The sequence below is a fragment of the Dasypus novemcinctus genome, chromosome 23, assembly GCF_030445035.2.
Source record: "Dasypus novemcinctus isolate mDasNov1 chromosome 23, mDasNov1.1.hap2, whole genome shotgun sequence".
Taxonomy (NCBI): domain Eukaryota; kingdom Metazoa; phylum Chordata; class Mammalia; order Cingulata; family Dasypodidae; genus Dasypus; species Dasypus novemcinctus.
Window position 1 is genome coordinate 28,695,488 of NC_080695.1, and position 22,245 is coordinate 28,717,732.

The 22,245-nt window shown below is 43.0% G+C and overlaps 1 protein-coding gene across 2 annotated transcripts in view; it reads left to right on the forward strand.

The window, feature by feature from the left end:
- The window catches only part of BCL7C (BAF chromatin remodeling complex subunit BCL7C), a 52,187-nt gene that overhangs the window by 28,412 nt on the left and 1,530 nt on the right, over nucleotides 1-22,245 (forward strand). The window contains exon 6 of one of the 2 annotated variants that reach the window (XR_009182966.2): nucleotides 10,815-13,445. Coding sequence is in view for 1 of the 2 variants with exons in the window: in XM_058286047.2 (XP_058142030.1) it covers nucleotides 10,815-11,012 (198 nt within the window). In the remaining variant the exon portion in view is untranslated. Of the gene's footprint in view, nucleotides 1-10,814; nucleotides 19,425-22,245 lie in introns of those variants that run through there. The other variant, XM_058286047.2, reaches the window with a different exon arrangement.

Sequence of the window (22,245 nt, forward strand, 5' to 3'; positions counted from 1 at the left end):
TATTGTGTCACCTGTAAGCCTGCCAATTATGAGTGGTGACCAGTATAAGAGAAGGCTCTGCATCAGTTTAAGCTGCAATATATTCTGCTCTACCACTTTGTACTAATGACTGGGCATATCCAATGACACTCAGAATGTCCATGGCAAACAGGGAGCCTATCTGGAGCCTCTAGCAAGCACCAGTAGGAGAAACAAAGCACAGACCTCTAGGATTCCTGAGAAAATCTAGACTGTCTTCTGCAAATAACTATTCTACTTTTGAGAGGCAGCTGCTGGCTTGTTACTGGGCCTTGGTAGAGATACGACCTAACTAGAGGCCAAGAGGTGACTATGACTTGAACTTCCCAAAATGAAATGGAGTGTTTTCTGACACTCAACCATACGATTGGGTGTGCGCAGCAGCAACCAATAAAAATTGGATATAACAGATTGGGCTGTGACCAGAAGTTATGAGCCATTCACATGGCTCAAATTGCTTTGATACTGTAGCAGTTTGATATTATTGATGAATTCCAAAAATATTGGATTATGTTTGTAAACTGGTCTTTTCCTCTGGGCATGAGTATTTATCAGATTCAGTAATATATAATCCAATATTGGATTATATTGGATTTACTTAATCAAGTGAATCTCTTGTGTCAGTAGGGCTTTGAGTCCCCACCCCTTGGTAGGGTGATAAAAGGCATGGCAAACGACAGAGTTAGGGATTCTGATGTTGGAGTTTGATGCTGGTCTTAAGCTGGAGCCCAGGGGAAAGAGACAGAGCTGTTCACCTGATAGTCTATAGCTGATCTTCAGGAGAGAGGCAAAGCCTAGAGAGCCTCATAGTCTACAGCTGACCTTGTGGAGAAAACAAAGGAGCTGAGCCCAGAGGAACCCAGGAAGCCTGAATCCTCACAGATGTTGGCAGCCATCTTGCTCCAATATGTGAAAATAGACTTTGGTGGGGGAAATAACTTTTGTTTTATGGCCTGGTATCTGTAAGCTCCTACCCCAAATAAATACCCTTTATAAAAACCAATTTATGGTATTTTGCATCAGCACCCCTTTGGCTGACTAATACAGAATTTGGTCCTGAGGAGTGGGGAAGTGCTTTTGCAATTACCAAAATGCTGCAATGGTTTTATAAATGGGTAAATGGTATTTTTTGGAGGAATTGTGAGATGCTTGGAAGAAAAGACCTACAGTGCTTCGAAGACACTGTTGATAGCAATATGGATGCTAAAGAGACTTTTTATGATGCCTTAGAAGTACATGATGAAACTATTATTGGAAACTGGAGGAAAGGCGATCCACGTTTTAAAGTTACAGAGAACTTAGCAAGATTAACTCCTGGTGTTTTATGGAAGGCAGAATTTGTAAATGGCGAGCCTGGGCATTTAGCTGAAGAAATTTCCAAGTAAACCTGGAGAATGCAGCTTGGCTTCTGCTTGTAGCTTATAGCAAAATGCTAGATGAGAGAGATATGCTGAGGACTGAACTATCAGGCACAAAGAAAATAGAAACTGATTCTGAAAATTCCAAGTCTCTGAAAATCAAGCTCCCAAATGAAAGTGCCTCATTGGAGGACTTAACTAAACTTGGAACTGGTAAATCAAGACTGAAGATGCAGTTATCTAGGACAAACTTGTGGAAAGTCTTACTGTCTGATGGCTTCGCCCCATTTCCTGCATGCTAAACCAACAAGGTTTTTGAGAGAGCTGTATGAACAAAACCACTGTCAGCGGGAATAAAAAGAACATGGAAAGGAGAGACTGAAGGAGAAAGAGCTTTAAGGGGAAACCTGTGGAAGCTGAGATCTGGAATTAGGACATCACCATGGGCCAAGAGAGGAACCCCATCCATGTGTACAGAGAGGGTGAGTTTGCCCCAGCAGTTGAAGAGGGTGGATGCTCCTGTCTGATGTTCTGGGAGAGTTCTGCTGCCTCAGAGAGTGGGGCACATTCCCCGAGAATTAGGGTGGTTAAGATCAGCACCCCACAGGTCTGAGAGGGGTGGACCTGTCCCCCAAAGGTTAGGGAAGGCCCGGTAGTCAACTCATTGCTCTGAGAGGGTTGAGCCTATATGCCAAAGTTTAGGGAAGGCTGACTAATACAGACACCAACTTCTCTTTCATTGTTTCCTCTCCCTAAATCCATGCCTATGACCTCCTGGACTGTTCCTAATGACCAGCTGAACAAGGAAGAAAAAAAGATCAAACCTGTTTGCAAATATGTCTACATAAAATGTTGTAATTATCCAGCAGCAGACAACTGCAGCACCACAAGCCCAACTTGAAGGAAAATGGTGAAGAAAAACCCTTGCAGTGGACAGAACTTTGAGCACTATATGTGTCTACTATGCCTGGGAATGAGACATGACCACAAGTACAGACTTACACTAACTCATGGGCAATTGAAAATGGTTTGGCTGAATGGTCAGGGACTTGGAAGGAGCAGGATTAGAAGATTGTTGACAAGGAAGTTTGGGGAAGAAGGATGTAGATGGACTTCTCTGAACGGGCAAAGACTCTAAAGACAGTTATATCCCACGTGAATGTCCAGAAATCCACTAGAGAAATTGGTGGACAAAATGATGTGCTCTGTGGATGACAGTCAGCCTCTTTCCTCAGCCAACCCCATGCTTGTTCAAGGGGCTCATGATCAAAGTGGTAGGGATAGAGGCTATGCATGGAACAACAACATGGACTTGCACCCACCAAGGCAGACCTGGCTAATGCCACTGCTGAATGCCTAATCTGCCAGCAGCAAGACAAACACCAAGCTCCCAATATGGCACCATTATCCAAGGGAAACAGGTCACCTGGTGGTAAGGAGCTAACTTTGGACAGTTTCCATCAGTGGGTGGTATAGACATTCATCTTCCCTGGAGTACACACTCTGCATATAGATTTGCCTTCCCTGCCTGTAATGTTTCTGATAGCACTACCATCCCTGAACTCACAGAATGCCTCACCCACCATCATGGAATTCTGCACAGTATTGTGTCTGATTAAATAACTAATTTCACAACAAAGGAAGTAAAGCAATGGACCCATGGATTAACTGGTCTTACCACATACCCATCATCACCTGGAAGCAAATGGCCTAACTAAAAGGTGGAATGGCTTACTGAAGACTCAGTTCCAGTGTAGTAGAGAGACACTGTCCTGAAAGGATGGGGTTTTGTATCAATGGATGCAGCATATGCTTTTAATCTAAATTGTTTTGCTATTTTACTGGTGTTCAAATGTACATAGAAGGGTGCATATAGAAGCTGAGTAGCCAAAGGGGTAAACTGCACCAGTTATCCTCTCAGCTCCAAATTCACACCTTAGTACCTCTTCTACAATAATGGACTGGACAGTTAGCATGGTGTTAAGCTTTGGCAGAATGCTGCTGCGGTTTCATGGGGTTTTCCCCACTGTTGCAGTTTTGTCAATAGCATGTGTAGAGAGAGCAGTGGCACTGTGCCCCAGCTGCATGCCCAGAGTATGGACTTGCCACATGCTTCCATGAGGGCACCACATACCCCAGGTGAAGTGCTAACCATTAAGCAAGGAGAAGCCTGACTATTGGTTCTTTCTGCACACCTACCCTTCACCCATTGCTGGCCCATATTTTTCTCTAGTGCTGGGATCCTGCAGAGCATGGTTTCTTCAGCACTTAACTTTTGAAGCAGCATAGTGTTCTCAGCACTGGACTCCCACAGAATGCACTTTCTCTAAGGTTTGACTCCTGCAGTGGTGTAGCTTTCTTCAGAACTTGACTTCTGAACTGGCAAAGCTTTCTCCAGGACTGGGCTCCTGAAGTGTGGTTTATAGCTCCCAGTTCCAGCAGCACACAGTGACCAGCAGCTTTCCCTGGAACACCAGAGGGCAGGTTTCCAACAGGTACCACCAACAAGGCACTTCATGATTTTTTTTTTTTTTTTTTTGGCCATCCAGGGAACCATGGTCATGCCATTTTTAGTGAGGTCTGGATTTTAGCCCTTGGGTGGGAAATCTGGGGGAGAAGGCTCTTCCTTGACTGCTCTCTTTTAGCCTTAGTGGTTCCTTATTATATATACTACAATTGTATTCGTTCCCACTAGCTAATTCCCTGTTATTCAAAATCCCATTAATAATTCTTTATATTAAATTTTCTGTTTAATTTATTGTTTAGTTTCTGTTCCTTGGTTGGACCTTGAACAATACAGTGACTATTTTTTTTCCAATTTGTTCTATTGATTGTTTTTTAGTAGGAAGGGGGATTTTTAGTTTATTTTGATAAAGTCTTTTGCTTTAACTGGATCTTCTGAGCCTCTGGAATTTTTTTTTTCCTTTAACAGTCCTCATCAATCAGTTTTGCTTCAGTTGGAGTCATTTCATCGAGGGGCTGGCCTGGGTCTTCTCTCTTCTTGTTTCTGAGTCCCCTTAAGTGTACTGTTAATGTTTCTTCAGCTGTTTCTGACTGTATTTACTCTCAGGAGTAAAATAAGATATTGGGGTCTGTCAATCAGAGGTGAGTAGTGAATGACAACAGGTTCCTCTTGAATGGGCCAATACTGAATAAACTTCTAGTTGATTATTTCACTGCTGAGGTACTAAGAGGGAGCCTCACCTACAAGGCTCTTCAAGTACAGGTGGCACTCTTTTCCCAAGTCAGTTTACCAGTTTGGTTCCCTTCTACGTGCTCAAAGGTGAGCAGATTCCAGGGCTGCATGGGGGTAAGGGGGAGTCTGGAGAGGGGATTCAAGGAGGCACATTAATTATACTATTCCTCCCCCTGATTTCTGATCCAAGTTACTGAATCATAGAAAGCAGTGGATCATGACAGTCCTTCCCTTGTAAAAACTGTGAACTTGCAGAACCTAAGTTCTTAGCCAGCAGCTTCACCTTCAAAGATAAAGAAAGAGGAAGGAGCTGTTATTTAATATGCCATTTTGCCTTCCTAAGTAAGTCAGGAGGCTAAACTAGTGGACCTCGCTCCACATAAAAGAAAGCATTAATAGTGGGGAAAATGTGTTCTCCCCATCAACATTATGCAAGGGAGCTGCAAATAGTCCTTTCCTGAAAGGAATCATGAGTTCTCTCCAGCTAAATTCTTTCATGAAACCATGTATATTAGTTTTCCATTGATGCTTAACAAATTACTACAAATTTAGGAGCTTAAAACAACACCCACTGGGAAGCGGCCTTGGCCCAATGGATAGGGCGTCCGTCTACACGAGAGGTCAGCGGTTCAAACCTGGGGCCTCCTTGACCCGTGTGGAGCTGGCCCATGCGCAGTGCTGATGCACACAAGGAGTGCCATGCCATGCAGGGGTGTCCCCCACGTAGGGGAGCCCCACGTGCAAGGAGTGCGCCCTGTAAGGAGAGCCGCCCAGCGCGAAACAAAGTTCAGCCTGCCCAAGAATGGCGCCGCACACACAGAGAGCTAATGCAGCAAGATGAAGCAACAAAAAGAAACGCACATTCCCAAGCCGCTGACAACAACAGAAGTGGACAAAAGAACACACAGCGAATGAACACAGAGAAGAGACAACTGGGGCGGGAGGGGAGGAGGGGGAGAGAAATAAGTAAAAAATAAATCTTTAAAACAAAAAACAAACAAAAAACAACAACACTCATTTATTATCTCATAGTTCTGTAGCTCAGAAAAGACAGGCTAGATTGGGTTCTCTGCTTAGGGTCTTACAAGGTCGAAGTCAAAGTGTTGGTTGGGCTGTGCTTGTATCTAGAGACTCTGGGGAAGAACTCACTTCCAGTCTCATTCAGGTTATTGGCCAAATTCACTTCCTTGTGGTTGGAGGACCAGTTGGCTGTTTCCTTGATGGCTGTCAGATGGAGAATGCTCTCAGCTTCTAGAATACACCTGCATTTCTCATCATATTGTTCCCTCTATTTTCAAGCCAGCAATGGTGTATGGAATTCCCCTCATATTTCAAATCTCTTTCTCTTTGCTACAGGTGGAGAAAACTATGCTTTCAAAGGGCTCATACGACTGTGTGATAATCAACTGACTTGGAACTTCAATTACATTTCCAAAATCTCTTCACAGAAGTACCTAGATAAGTGTTTGATTGACTAACCAAGGGACAAGAATCTTGATAGGCTGTCTTTAGAATTGTGCATACCATATCAAGGAAGCTGTCTACCCCAGACCTTCACTGACACAAGTTTCTTAGATCTTATGCTGGCACAAGAAAGTCTAGCACATGCTCTCTCCTCTGGAGACCATGGTCAGCTCCTCATCTTGTTCATAAATTCCTAGCAACGTTTTGTAAACGAGAAAGTAGCCCATTTATGCCATCTGTTGGAAATTTGTTATAACTATATAAATCTATCATGGCGAGGAAGTGAACACAATGCATGATTTGCACATCTATGAGCAACAGCCCTGGTCCCAGCAGACCATGTGTTTTCAGATATACCCTCTACATTCCAACCACTTGCCCACACTGGCTGTTATCTTAGGGTATACTTTTCCTAGAATCCTACTTTCTGACGTTCTTCATTGGTTTATTTTTGTCCGTTGATGATGATCTGGGGTAAATGTGAAAATAGCCATTGATTGGCCTGAATAGGGTTATGCATATCTATAAAGAAACATTTTTACCACTTGTCTGAGCTAATCTTTTGGTTTCATTCATAAGCAAATATCCAAGATTCTCCAAAGAGCAAACCCTGAAGTAACATCTGTAATAAGGAATAATAGCAGCTGCTAATGTTACTTGGCATCTGTATCTATATACATGTATATACATAGATTATATGTGTAGAGAACATATTATACACACACACACTCACATGTATACATAACCTTATTTAATCCTCACAGGAAGCCTGTCAGGTAGAGATTATCATCTCTTCTATATAGATAAGAAAACTGGGACTTGGAGAAGTTACATACCTATTCAAGGTCATTAGAGTAAGTAAGCTATGTCAGGATTCAAACCTCTACCAACTGAGCCAAACCACTGTGCTATGATGCTTTTGTGGAGTTAGCTAAATGCCTGTTCCCTGAATTGAGGAGACCTTTGCCATATGCCTCTTGAATAGGAGCCAGGGATTTCCCATGATGAGGCTAGTAACCCAAACTGAGATAGAGGAGCCTAGGTCTAGGAATGTCCTACATCTTTTTTTTTTTCCCCCAAATATCTCTTCGGTATTTTTTTTCTAAGATTTATTTTTTATTTATTTCTACCCCCCCCCCCCGTTTGTCTGCTCTCTGTATCCATTCACTGTGTGTTCCTCTGTGACTGCTTCCATCCTTATGAGCGGCACCGAGAATCTGTGTTTCTTTTTGTTATATTATCTTGTTGTGTCAGCTCTCTGTGTGTGCGGCGCTATTCTTGGGCAGACTGCACTGTCTTTCGCTCTGGGCAGCTCTTCTTACGGAGTGCACCCTTGCGCATGGGGCTCCCCTACGCGGGGGACACCACTGCATGGCAGGGCACTCCTTGTGCGCATCAGCACTGTGCCTGGGCCAGCTCCACACCAATCAAGGAGGCCTGGGGTGTGAATGCAGCAGGCTGAGAATGGCCTGGAGGGAAAAGTGTGGTAGGAGTTGTTTATGGTTAAGAGAGAAGGATGGCCAGTGGAATTGAGAGAGAAAAGTACAGAGAGAGGAAAATGGTAGGACTCTGTTTTGTTCACCTTTGTGCCTGGCACCTTGTTAGTGCTCAGCATTTGCTGAGTGACTAAATAAATGTCAGCCAGGGAGCTAGCACAGCTTTTGTGCTCTGTATTCTGCCTCTTTGATGTTTGCTCCTGCTACCAACCCCTTCCTTTTCCTACAAATTAATTTCAACTGGATTTGAGAGTACCCTATGTGCTACACCCTGTGCCATGTTTTACCAGCATCTTCTCATTTAGAGCCCTCACAAAGAACCCATTAAGAGATTTTTTTTTTCAGGGCAGGGGACTGAAACTGGAACCTTGTATGCGGGGAAACCAGCGCTCAACCACTGAGCCACATTGGCTCCCCTGAGCTGTTTTTTTCATTTGTTTGCTAATTGTTTTTACTTTTAGGAGGCACTGGGGACCAAATCTGGGACATCCCATGTGGGAAGCAGGTGCTCAACCGCTTGAACCACATCTGCTCCCAATTTATTTCATAGCTGAGAAACTTCTAAGCTGGAGAGAAATATCCTCTACTGTCTGTACTCTGTTTAATGCTCAATTTACTAGATTTTATTTAACAAAAAGACAATTGAAAGCCATTTTTTTCTGGGTATTTGGTCCTTGATTACAAATTTGACGAGTTAAATTATCTTAAACAATTTAAAATGCAAATACAAATTCAACGTGGCTGATTCTTTTGACTACTCCATATGCTTTAAGCTTACACAAATACAATTTTTAGAGAAGCTATTAAAACCCTGCCAGTTTTAAAAGTGTTAATAATACCAAGGAATTAACTTTCTCTTAACCTTATTCTGATACTTTCCTGAGGTTCAAATTTTTACACCTTTCTAGGGTTTCAGTGATTCTACTGGTTCTTATTTTCATACCTTCCTAGAGTTTTTGTAATCCCACTGGATCCCAAAGAAAAAGGAAACTATCTTACAATAAGCTTAGTTTGCAGGTTCTAGGCTGAGCCATGGGATTTATTTACACATATAGGTAAACCTGAGCCATTAGGCCTAGCACATTTTTATGGTAAAAATTTTTTGTTTTTGTTACATTGTGGAGCTTTTAAGTCACTTTTTTTTTTCAGTGTATGTTATAACTTACATCAAGTAAAAACCATAACGTTAATATAATGATTTGTACATTATAAACACAACAAAACCAGTCTAAAAATTTGGGGTGAAACGTGAAACAAACCTCCCCAGTTTCTTCAGAGGGATCTCAGCCTAATCCAAAGCAAAAACATGGTGGGGGTTAAACCTTCATTTATTCCAGTCATCAAATAATCAACAGAGATAAAGAATCTCTGGAGAGATTTTCAAGGTCTTCCTTAAAGCATATTTTCCTCACTATTGTGATCCTAAACTATGATCACATCGTCAAGACCAAATTAGTCTTTGGTAGCCTATGTCAATCTGATAGTTACAGCAATGAATCTGGAATCAGGAATCGTCCTTTCAACTACAACAGGGGTTCTTAACCTTTTTTGTTCGAAAGACCACTTTGCCAGTCAGGTGAAACCATGGACTCCTTCCTAAGTCCGCAATATACTTTGTATTATTTAATAAATATATCACATCCACACAATATGTCCCCACAAGAATTATGTGTTTTTGAAGTTCAATTCAAGTTCACAGACCCCTGGTTAAGAACCCCTGAACTATGATATATTGGCCTGTCGGCATTATTATAAAACCTAAAAGCCATCATTAACTTATAATTGGTAAAATCAGCAAGATGATTTAACACATACCCTTCCCTTGACTGGGGTCTCAAACCTGGCTACACTTTAGAATCTGAGAATCTTCTGTGATGGGGCCTGGGCACTGATATCCCTCCCCCTCTACGGCTCCCTCATTTGTCTGCTCATTTTCTCTTCTCATTTCTTTAGAAGGCACTAGGAACCAAACCCAGGACCGCCTGTGTGGGAAGCAAGCGCTCAACTGCTTGAGCCACATCCACTCCCCCATGGTATTTTTTAACACTCTCCAGGTTAAGAACTACTCTCATAAGAGATAGCTACTAAGTATGCATAAGTTAGTTCTCATTAAGACACAAAGGTAATTCAATCATCTTGGAACAGTGTTGAAACCTCCTTCCACTTGGTTATTTTATGTGTTCATCAATGCTGTACAGTCACAGTAGGGGCCTTGCTTTTCCCAGAGTTACCTGACTCATAATTCCGTGTCTCTTCTTTCTTGCTTGCACTGATAGAAACAAGTACATATTTATACTTTATAAACATAAGAACATTAGAGGGAACAAGATATCTATATATTAACACTTTTTTTTTACTAAAAAAACATCAAAAAAATTATACTCATCTTATTGTTGTCACCCTTCTTAGGTAGTACAATTAGCTGTTTGAAAGACTTCATATTAACTATTTACTTTTGAGTTGCTTATAAACTCACAGCCTTTCTCAGACATTTTGCTTAAGCACAATAATGATTATTATGTATTTTATGGTGTGCAAATTATTGCAGCTTCAACAGTGGTGGTCCATTTATTTAGCATCTTTGTCTTGGTAAAAGTATCCCTGACATCCTTGAAAATGTCCTTGCTTTCTGGCATCAACAAGATGTTTGTAGACCCATCCTGATTTTCCTTGTGTCTCCTCCCCCCTCAAATGGAACTAGCTACCCTCCAAGGATTCTTGGTTATTTTTAATGGTAAATAATATTAGAGACCAACATCTGGGCATTAGTTGATAAACATGAAGTTAGTGGAGGAGAAGGAAGAGGTAAAGTACTCAATCTCATTCTGGCACTGATACAGTTAGAGAAAATTTTCTTTAAGGTAAAGCATTTGTATGGACCTTTCCAATTTAACAAATCACTGCTCTACCTTTTCTACCTGATGGTCGGTGGATCCACTGATCATAATGATACAATCCTTTCATGCTGTTATTATCATTATCCCCGTTTATAGTTGAACACACTGAAGCGGGAAGATGTTATGTAACTTGCCTAAGAACACACTGCAAGTAAGTGCTGGATGTGTGATTTTAAACTCAACACTGTCTCATTTCAGAAATTGAGCTCCTATAGGTTCCCCACAAAGCTCCTCTGCCTGCTGTCAGAAATACAGAACTTTGTCGTTTGCCAAAATCTTTCCAGCAAGTTGCCCCACTTAGAACTCCCAAAGCACCCAAGTTTCCTAGCCTTGGGTGGGGTGAGAAGAGGAAGCACTACCCAGATTCTTTCTTTTACCCCTGCAGGATCCAGGAGTGAGAATAACAAGGCGAGCCCTCCAGGAAAAAGGCCTGAAGACAGAACCCATCAGGAGACTCCTTCCAAGGAGGGGACTTCGGACAAATGTCCGGCCCAATTCCACAGTGTCAGACACCAGAGCACCAGGGGGAGGACACAAGGCCCCGAGGGGACCGAGGACGAGCCCCCAGGGGAAGGGGAGGTGAGCCGGCTCCTCAGGCAAGGTGAGGCCCTTAGGCCTTCCTTGGCTGCCCCCTAGCTCCAGCCACCTACCTGTGCCTCCAGGGCGGTAAACGCTTCACAGCTCGACCACCACCGCAGGAACATCCGGGGCAAGCGGCCCTCCACCTGCCTCGTACCTTCGGCAACAGCATCCACCTGGCTCGCCACCGACCCTCACACGAGAGCGGGCCCACTGGTGCCTCACGTCTAGGAAGGCCTTCGGGCAGAACGCGGACCCCACCTTGCACCTGAGGACGCTTAGAGGCGAGGCCTGCCTGCACCTCCAGTGAGAGGTGCACTTCGGGCGCAGCGCTCCGACGGCGGGCTGCCCGGCCGTGCCCACAGTTTGGCAGCGCCTTTTTCTCCGAGAGGGGTAAAATCATGCTCGCACAGCACCAGAGAGGCCCACTGACGAGGAGCCCTTCCAGTGCTAGGTGTGCGGAAAGCGCATCCGCTGAGCTTCGCGTCGCGGGGTACAAGGCAAGGCGGCACGCCCGGAGGCCCGCCAAACTCCGCGCATGCGCCGCGACCCCCGTTCCGCGTCGAGGTTCTAGCGCGGCGCTTGCGCGGCCCCAGAGCAAGGGCAAGGCTTCCGGCGCCAGGCCGCGGGCGGGGCTGCCGGTAGTGCGCCAACCTCCTGGAGCCCTCGAGGTCCTGCGGCTAGAGCTCCTGCCAGAATCCCACCTCGCTGGCCTCCTAGGGACCGACGCGGGAGAGAGGCCATTCAGTCAGGGCGCTCGCCTCGTCACCGAGCACCGCGACACAGGGCGCGGAAGGTGGCTTGAGATAACCGGATGGACCGAGTTTTCTGGTGCAGCCCTGAGCTGGCCTTCACATACCTGGAGAATCCCCACCTGGAGAAAGTCCAGGGCAAAGCGGCCATTTATTGAGTGGCTCCAAGGACGTTCACCGAGATTTTGCTTCCTGACTCCATTACTGGGCCTCTCATACTAGAAAATAATGACTGCCATTAATTGAGGGCTTACTGTGTGCCAGGCACTGTGATTTACGGAAATCATCTCCCTTAATCCTCACAACATCCCTGCGACATACGTGTTCTCATTATCAGCATTTTACAGATGGAGAAACTAAGTCCCGGAAGGGTTAAAGGACCTGCCAAAAGTCACAACCAGTGTGTGGTGAAACCGGCCTTCAAGTCCAGCCAGGTCTGCCGGCCCAGCTGCCCAGCCCACTCTGCTGTACCACTTATGCTGGTACACCGCAACGTTAAGCCTGCAGGTTTGGCATGGCAGCCATTTATAGAGCATTCATTTTTCTCAGTGATAATTTATATAAAACACCTTTTGTACTAAAATGAGCAGATATTCCCTCGAATGGAAGTTAACATTTGCACCAATGATGGATATGAAACTTGAGACTAGATGAATTTCATGCTTGTGGCCAAAGCTTCAGGCTCAGCCCATGGATCCCTGAAGTTACCTCCTCTCAACGTCTGCCTTTTGATGTTGGCCAAAAAAAGCCCTGCTCCAGGACCCCTCCATTGCTGGCTTTCCTGGAGGCCAAGGAAGAAGGCCTTTCTCTGCCTTTTGTCATCCCACTTGGTTGCTTGGAAAGTTCTTCCAGTTCCTCTGGGCTAAGGTTTAAATGAAAAATTGCAATTCTTGGGAATTCTTGAAATTCGTGTTATTCTGTGTTTTTCTTAACTGTCTCTGTCTTTTTAAAATAAATAAGAAATCAGCATTTAGTAGTAGTTACAAAGAACTATAGACCATAGAAAATATTCAAAAACTGAAAAATACCAGCAAACATTATTGGGTAGTATTTGAATAACAAAATGTTTTAATCGTCAAACAAGAATCTCTCCTTGAAATTGGCCAATTTAAGAACTTATCTTGTTTCCAACACTTAACACTTATTGGAACATCATTCAGAGGATTTGTGTAAAATACACTATGCATGTAAGAGATATTTTTTTTTGTGTGAGAATGACTCATTGTTAGCAGCACACAGGGCCACAAACATACTGTTAATATTGCAACAGCTACAAGAAAGGCTGATTCGATTGTGAACGCCTGCTCTCCTATGTGTTCCTGTCCCAGGTTCCAGAAAGTCTGCCTTAACCTTGGAGTCCGTGTCTCAATGGTTCCTTCTCTTGCTTTTGACTTGACGTCAATGGATTCCTTCAACCCAGTAATGCCTCTGTGTTGATTAATCTTTAATTCTGGCAGAATTATAATTATTTTTCCCATTTTCCCAATTTGTTGACTGGTTGTTCTCAGCATTCAGAAATCATAAATGTTTCAAAATGCCTGTAAGGATTTCCCCACAGAGAAAGACTCCTTGAGGCTGAGCAGGATTGGCAAGACAAGTCTGCGGCAGATATTGCCACCTAATGTATCATCAAGCCCAGTCTTAAAGATTCATGGTTTCAGGAGCCTTGGAACCAGGAGACCCAGGTATGCATCTTAGCCCTGCCAGTTCCTGGTGGTGAAACCTTGGATAAGCTACTTCGTCTCTCTGAACTTCAGTTTAATGGGTAGAAGGATGCCTGAGAGATAATATGTTTGGTTTGTGAGGCAATATTGTAGAAGAGTTAAAAGTGGCTTTGAAGTCATATAGACTTAGGTTTGAGTCCAGGCTCCATTGCTTACTACCTCTTTGATTTGGGCAAGGTCTAACCATACCAAGCTCCGTTTTTCTCTTTTGTAAAATGGGAACACTGACTGAGTCCATTTCCTAGTGTCATGAGGTTTAAATTGACCACATATGAAAATGCTTAACACAGAGTATGGTGCATTGCAAATGCTTGATCAATGTGGACCAGTAATTATCTGCTGTATCTACCTCACAGGTAAGTTGTGAGGATGAAAGGGGGGTTATTATTTTGTGGAAGTGCTTTGTAAGCTGTGAAATGCTATCTACACATTTCTCTTTCCTTCAGAGATGGGATGGTCAGAAGCTATGGCCAGACATTAGTGTTATCTCCAAGCAAGGGGCCTGGGACTACTTACTTCTGCCCATAGAAGGTTTAACTTTATTGAGGAGAGGGTGATACCACAGTTAATTGGAAAATAGGGTACAAAATGTTTTTTAGGCGAGGGTTAGTCGCAGTCAAGTGGGCAAGCTCTGGAGTGGTATGACTTGGGGCACACTTGGGAGAGTAAAAACTGATTTGTAGAAGGAGGCTTTGGAGGAAGGACAATGTTAAGTAGAACTTTTCCTATGTTTTGTGTGTGTGTGTGTGTGTGTGGTTTTTTAAAAAATAGGAATTGAATCCGAGATAGGGGACATGTAGCAGAAGATTGAGAGGAGGGCTCTTTGACTCTCCTCTGATCCCTGTTAATGGTGAGGGGCTGAACTCAAGAGATAGTCCTGGTAGCGGGAACCAGTGCACCTTTCTCTTACTGTGCACGGCGTATGACACTCATTCATTCCCTAGACTGTAGGACAAACCTGGCTTAAAGGGCTTTCCAAAGATAACCTCATATAATCCTGACAGCAGCTCCATAAAGTGAACGCAAGCACTACTCCTATCTTACAGATGAGGGCTTTCAGTCTGAGAAAGTTAGGTATCTTGCCCGAGGTCACACAGCTCACATGTTGTGGAGTTCGGATTCAGACCAAGACCAAGCCCTTAACCCTCACCAGGTAAACAAGGAAGAAGCAAACACAGATGTATGAGATTGTAGCACCTAAATGTCCTCCTCTCTTGTCTACTTTAAAAACTTTCTCTCCTGATAGTGCTCCTTCTTCTCTGGACACTGCTTCTTTGCTTCCAGGTACTTAGCTTAGCCCTTAAGCCAAGTCAAGGTCCTCTAACCCCATATTTGGACTCTCTTTCTTTGGCATAGGTTTCTGAGGAACCTTCTTTATGCCCACAGCTTCAGCTACTGGTCATCTCTCATTCTAACCTAGACTGCCCCTCTGAGCATCAGTCTATTGTAACCAACTACCCCTTAACACCCCCTCTTTGAGGTTCCAGGTTCTTGACTGTCCCCATCATCCCTTCTTTAATATGCCTCTCCTCCTTAGCTCCCCCTCCTCCTTATCCTGGCCTTTTAGTTCCAAATACTGACATGGGTATGGGGAATCCAGGAAACCTTCAAAGAGGAAGCCTCTTGAGTCTGTTCTTGGGGCTAGAGATGGACAGCTGCTGGAAGTTTGGTGTGAACCTAGAGGGTGGTTTTCATCCTTCATTAATCACTTGACTGTCACTGAGCAGCAGTGTGCAGGGAAGGGCATGTAGTGAAACTGACAGGACTCCTGGCCTCAGGGAGCTTCCAGGCCACTGGACTTCTTTGACGCACCCCCACCACCACCCCCCCGCAAATACAATTTCCCCAGAATACAAACTCTATTATAAACTGTGACAAGTGTGGTGAAGAAAAAGTTCAGGGTGCTGTGAAAGAATATAAAAGATCTAAATTAGGTTGGGGGGAGGGTCAAAGAAGTCCATTTTGAGAAAGTGATAATTACATAACCCCTGAGACTTGATTTGGGGGTAAAGAATTTGTGGGTAAAGGCAGCAGTAGGCACCCAAAAGTCCAGAGGTAGAAAGGAGCTTGGTAGGTTAGAGAAACTGAAAGGCAGTCTGCATAGCTGGAGGTGAGAATGCTGGAGCTATGGTCAAAATAGGACTGAATGGGCCAGTAGGGATGGTGGCAGGGACACTTATTCAGGGCCTTGTGGACCATGGTCAGGAGCCAGGAACTTTTGGTTTAACTTTTTATTTGCAAATAATTTCAAAGTTACAGAAAAGTTGCAGGAATAGTACAAAGGACATCTGTACATCCTTTACAAAATTCACCTTTTGTTAACGTTTTACCCCATTTGCTTTATCATTTGCTCTTTATGTACTCTGTGTGTGTGTATACATATATAGTTTTTTTCCCCTGAACTGTTTGAGAATAAGTTGCATACCTCATGTTCCTTTACCCCTAAACACTTACAGTATGTCTGTCCTCCGAGTGAGGGTATTCTTTTACATAACCATGGTTTTCTAAATTTAACATTGATGTAGTATGGTACCTAGTTTACCATCTGCATGCCTAGTTTGTCAATCATCCCAATATCTTTTATGTAGCATTTTTTTCCCTCTAGTACAGACTGAGTCTAGAATGATGCATTGCATTAGCTTGTCATTTCTCTTTTGTTTCCTTTAATCAGACTTTATCTTTTATGACATTGACATTATTGAAGAATTCAGTCTTCCCCATTTTTCTAATAGAATATTTCTCATTTGGGGTTTGCTTGATATTTCTTCATTATCATAAAAGGACCATGGCTGGAAGGCTACATAAGTGATATTTGTCCTTCTCAGTGTATTATTAACATCTAGAGGCCTGATGTCTACCTGCTCTTTATTGGTGATATTAATTTTGATCAGTTAGTTAAGGTGTTGTATGATTTCTCCAATCTAGGATTACTGTTTTTCAATCTGTGAGGAAACACTTAGCCATGTAGATATCTTATTCCATATTAAATGTTAAATAGATGAGACTTAATGTCTATTGATGGCCCTTGTCTAAATCAGTCTTTATCATGATAGTTGGAAAAGGTCTTTTTGACTCCAGCATTCCCTCTACATTTACTGGTTTACATTTGGTACTCTTCTGCCTATTTATTTATCTGTATATTATTAATTGGGTCTCTTGAATTCCTATTATTTTCTAATAATTTTACAGTTACTTACTTGCTTAATTTTGGTGCTTAACTTGTCCCAGATTTGGCCACTGGGAGGCCCTTTAAACGAAGAGACTGGATTGCTTCCCAGCTGCAACAGAGTGATGTGGTTCAATTTGCTTATAATATCATCTGACTTCAGTGTAAGAATACATTGTAGGGGCACAGACCAGGAAGCAGGGAGACTCACTAGGAGGCGCTTGTGTAATTAGCTTAGACTAGGGTGATAACTTAGACTAGGATGGCGGGAATGAGTGAATGTAAGTGAAACTTTGGAGGTAGAATCAGCAGGATCCAGTGGTAGATTGAATGTGTGAGCTGTCAGGGAGGAGGAGCAGCTGGGCATATGGTAGAACCATTTACTAACATGGGGAAGACAAACAGGGTAAGGAAGTTGGGTAGGGCAGAGAGTTTAGTTCTAATATACTGAGTTTGAGATATCTTTGAAATCTAAGCAAAGATGTCAATTGGACAGTTGGATATATGGTTCTGGAGCTGGTGAGAGAACACCAGACCAGAAATAAATGTGGGGGTTGTCAGATATAGATGATATTTGAATCCATGATCCTGGATGAAATGTTGTAAGGGGAGAAAGTGGAGTGAGGAGAGAAATGGGATCAGACTGAGAACCCTGAGGGAGTTCTGTTTGGGGGATGTAGGAGTGTGTAGCAGGAGATGGTAATGAAAGGTCTTGGAGGCAGAGCACATGGAGCCTGAAATATTTGGCCAAACCCTGAGGTCTGTGGAGAATCTTGGAAGAGTGCTGAACAGGTCAGTGAGTGACAGGATTTGATTTGGGTTTAGAAAAATTGTTTTGACAGCCAAATGGAAGACGATTTGGAGGACCTTGGCAGTGGCTAATGTTCCAGTTCTTTGCAAGTGAATCTGATCATCTTTTCCACTGGAGGTTGCTCAGATGGCTCCCTGTGCCAGGAATGCCTTATCCTTGTTCACCTGGACACAAAAAAGATGTTCAACACCTTGTCTCAATTGCATTTATCAATCCCAGGTAATGTGACAGGAAACTCCCATCTCCTTCCTTCATTTTGGTTGAAGCGATACAATTTGCTTCTGAGGCCTTGGCCTAGTCAGGTACAATATAGATGTGGGTGTGCATCAGCTGGTCCCCACTGTTGGCTGGGACCCCTTTGAGGACCATGATCCTTTGCCATGGCATACTTTGAGTTCAGTGTGGTCCTCTCACCCAGGCAATCACCCATTGAAGCCTGTGTGTTGTCTCCACCCCACCACAGCACATACCAAGAGAGGTGGATTCAAGTCTGGATGCACATCCTGGTGCATCTTCTTACTAGGGGTGGTTGGGTGCAAGACACCTGAAATCTTGCCAGTAGTGTGCCCATTTGGAGATATAAATAACCAAAGGCAGAAATTTTAAGAGACCAAAGGGAGGGGCAGAGAATCTGGAAACCCAGGAAAGGCAAGATCATTTCTGATAGGGAAATCAGGGAAGGTCCCTTGAGGTAACATTTGAACTGGGTCTTGAGGGTAAAAAAGACAGCTTTCCATTTCACACAAGAAATACTTGATCATTCAGTGGAAAAAAAGGAAATAAAAAAAATCATAGCCCCACTTTCTCATCTTTATTTTGCTGACATTGTCAATACAGTGATTATCAGTTATGTAATATTACATTAGGCAGATACCCTATGGTTAGTCCTCTTATTGTTGAACTAATTCATTCCAGAATACATGATATTGGCTTGAGGGCTTTGACTTGGCAGTGGGGTCAGGTGCAACTTGAGACCACATTCAACTCAGGAATCAGTGCTTGAGCTCATCTCATTCTTTCATTCAGTCAGTAATTATTGAGGACAACACATGCCAAGTCCTGAAGCTATAATGATGATCAGGACATGGTTCATGTTCTGAGGACTTCAAGTCTATTAGTAAAGGAATCACAAGTGGAAATAATTAATCACAGAACAACATGTGGAGTGCCATAGTAGAAGCACGTATGTACACGATGTGGTGATAACACAGAGAAAGGAGCTGAAGTTAGCTGAAGCCTTGGGAGTAAATGAGAATACCAGGCAGAGCTTGAGCAGAGAAAAGGAGAGAGGACTGAAGACATGTGTACAAGGACAAAATTCATTTGGAGCACTGCAAAGTACTTCTCTGTCCACAGGCAGAAAAGCTCATCCATCTACTCTTAAGCTTCTAGATGGTTTGTTTGTTTTCTAATTCAGATATTTACTTTCTCCAATTTTTAGAGGACTATTTTTAATACTCCTTTCTAAAATCTTAATTTGCTTGCTCAATTCATTAGTTTTATTTTCTCTCTTTTTGACACTAAAAGCATTTAATCCTTCTAATTTACCTCTGCATATAGCTTTGGCTATATGCCACAATTTTTTGTTTTTATTTTTAAAAATTATTTTCTAAATAGTCTGATGTTCATTCTTGATTTATTTCTAGTCCTAGGGGTAATTTGAGATGTTATTTATGTTTTTTACATTTCTAAGTGGTGTGTTTTATATTATTGTTAGTTGTATTGCATTGTGATAAGAGACTTGGCTTCTACAATTTCTACTTTTCAAAATATACCAAGATATTTTCTGAAGTCTAATATTTATTGATTTCTGCCACTGTCCATGAAACTTGAAAAGAAGGTATATTGTTTGTTTGCAGGGTAAAAAAATTATATGTTCATAGTCTCTGTGTTTCTATTTATTTTTTGATTACTTGTCCAGAAAATGTGTTAGAATATTTCCAATAAAAGTGTTTCTCATGTTTCTCCTTGTATCACTAAATGTTTTATTTCATGGATCCTTTCTGTATTGCCCATTAAACACACAAGAGATTAAATCCCTTTGCTGTTAATTATACCTTTTAGAGAGTGAGTTAAGAGTTTAGGTTCTGGAGTCAAGAAACAGCCTGGATTAAAATCTCAGCACCACCATTTACTAGTTTGGATTCCTTATCTGTAAAATGAAAATAAAAATCATGTCTCCGTGGGATACTCCAAGGGATAATTGTTGGATTAAACGCAAGTAGAGCACTTAGAATTGTACCTGGCACATAGTAAGTGCTCAAAACTATAATTAGCTATTGCAATCATTATTGTTTGCCTGGCTGACCATTAATTAGCATTTGAGGCCTCTGATATAGAGGGTGAGAAGATCTTTAGCATTCTCTTCTTTTTTTCTCTATCCAGAATACATTTGTTAAACAGAATTCCACATGTAGAGCATTAGAAGTCATTGTGAGAAGCAGGAAGAAAAATCTGACAATATACAAAAAACTGTGATACACTTTATTTTTCATGTTGAACTCATGGTGGGTCAGCCAATGCATTGGCCTGAGGATGATATTAGTGGCACACTCCAATTTCGCATGGAAGGAAGAGAGAGAAACCCAAGCTTTTCCTAGGTGGTATATTGATCATTGTATCCCACCTAGATCCTCTGAGATCCTTTTTACCAGCTCTGTTAGTCCAACTTCTGTATGCTTTGCTGCAAATGGCTTACACCTGCAACCTTTAGAGGTTTGCTCTTGGGCTCTGGAGCCACTTCATCCATGAGGAGGTATAAGTCCACATGCCTTCCCTCCCTCAGTGTGGCCTGGGATCAGTGATGTACAAATCCATTTCCTTTGCTTTGAAGCAGGAGAAACTCTAAGGTGTCATTAATACTCCATAGCTACTCAGGATCAGACTGAGGCTCAAAATTAACTTGAAATTCCACACTTGTTAACTTGCTTATCCCATTCCCCTTACTGGTTTTTCCTGGAAACACTTCCTTAATAAATAACTTGCACCAAGTCTTTGGCTTAAGGTCAGCTTCGGGGAGGAGCTAACCTAGGACAAACTAATTCACTCCTTTCTGAACAGGAGGAATTCTGATGTGGAGAGACTATAGTAGGCAGGACTGTTTGGGTTGCAAGGGACATAAACCCAAAAGTACTAGCTTAGACAAAAAGGGGGGTGTCACTTGAAAACAGACATATATGCACCCCAATTTGTGCATAGAGGTTTCTCTGTTCCCTCCAGAACCAGGACCAGGGATCCACACAATGAGTATGGGGCCCACTCCATACAGTGCCTGGACCAGGAGTTGGGGAGGGAAAAGGCCCAGCAAAGGTGCCACGATATTTTTCTACCATTTTAAATGACCTTTTTCTTGATTTTAAAGAAAGATTTATTTATTTCTCCCTGCTCCCTCCATCATCTGCTCTTTGTGTCCCATTCACTGTGTGTTCTTCTGTGTCTGCCTGTATTCTCATCAGGCAGCTCTGGGGACTGATCCTGGGACCTTCTGGAGTGGGAGAGAGGCGATCATTCTCTTGCACCACCTCAGCTCCTGGTCTGTTGTGTTTCTTATTGTCTCTCCTCTGTGTCTCTTTTTGTTGTGTCATCTTGATGTGTCAGCTCTCTGCGTGGGCCAGCACTCCTGCATGGGGCAGCACTCCTGTGCAGGGCAGCACTCCTTGCGCGGGGCAGCACCCTGCATGGGCCAGCTCACCATGCAGGCCAGCTTGCCTTCACCAGGAAGCCCTGGGCATCAAACCCTGGACCTCCTGTATAGTAGATGGGAGCCCAATTGTTTGAGCCACATCCATTTCCCCCTTTCTCTTGATTTTGCCCTTACCCAGATACTGCATCCCTTTAACTGTTTTCCAGAGCTCGGAGAAAGATGGGTCTGCCATCCCAAAACTTGCTCTGGATACAAAAGTGGCTCACAGGGCAGCTAAAACAGTGTAAGAAAACAATAGCACCACAGCTGTCTGGGGCAAAGGATTACTGGCTTTAAGACATACATTATAGGGGAGTGGATGTGGCTCAAGTGGTTGAGCACCTGCTCGCCACATGGGTCCTAGGTTCAGTTCCCAGTGCCGCCTAAAAACAAAAAAACAAGCAAACACATGGAAAAAGCAACTCGGGGGAGCAGATGTGGCTCAGTGGTTGAGCACCGGCTTTCCACATACAAGACATGTGAGGTCCCAGGTTCAATCCCCGGCCCCAATACCTCAAAAAAAAAAAAAGGACATACATTATAGCACCTGGGACCAGAAGGGGAAGACCATCTCCAGGGAGAGAAGAGGAGTATATTTGGATCAGTGTAAATGGGAGAATTACAAAAGTCACTTGTACATGCCCAGAGCAAGATTCGTGCTCAGAAAAGACCAGAGACACTACACTTTTGCCTTGGGCTGTTCTTTAAGCTCACTGTTAGCCTGGCTAAGCTGTGAAGAACAGCATTCACACAGTCCAATGTACAAAGACTGGGAAAAGTGTATTCTCTCTCCTTCCTTCCTTCCTTCCTCCGTCTCTTCCTTCCTTCCTTCCATGTGTGTTTGTTAGAATCTGACATTCAAGTAAATCTCTGTCATAGGACTAGCTGAATACAAGCTTAAGGAGCATACACTTCAGTGATTAAATTCCAGAATTAACACATTAAAATATTAAAATACACAGGGTGCAAGAAGAGATTACAAGACATACAAAGAAACAAAATGATGGCCCATTCAAAGGAAAAGATAAAACATAAAAAACCACACTTTGGACGTATCAAAGAAAGACTTAAAAAAAAGTCTTAAATATGCTCAAAGAGCTAA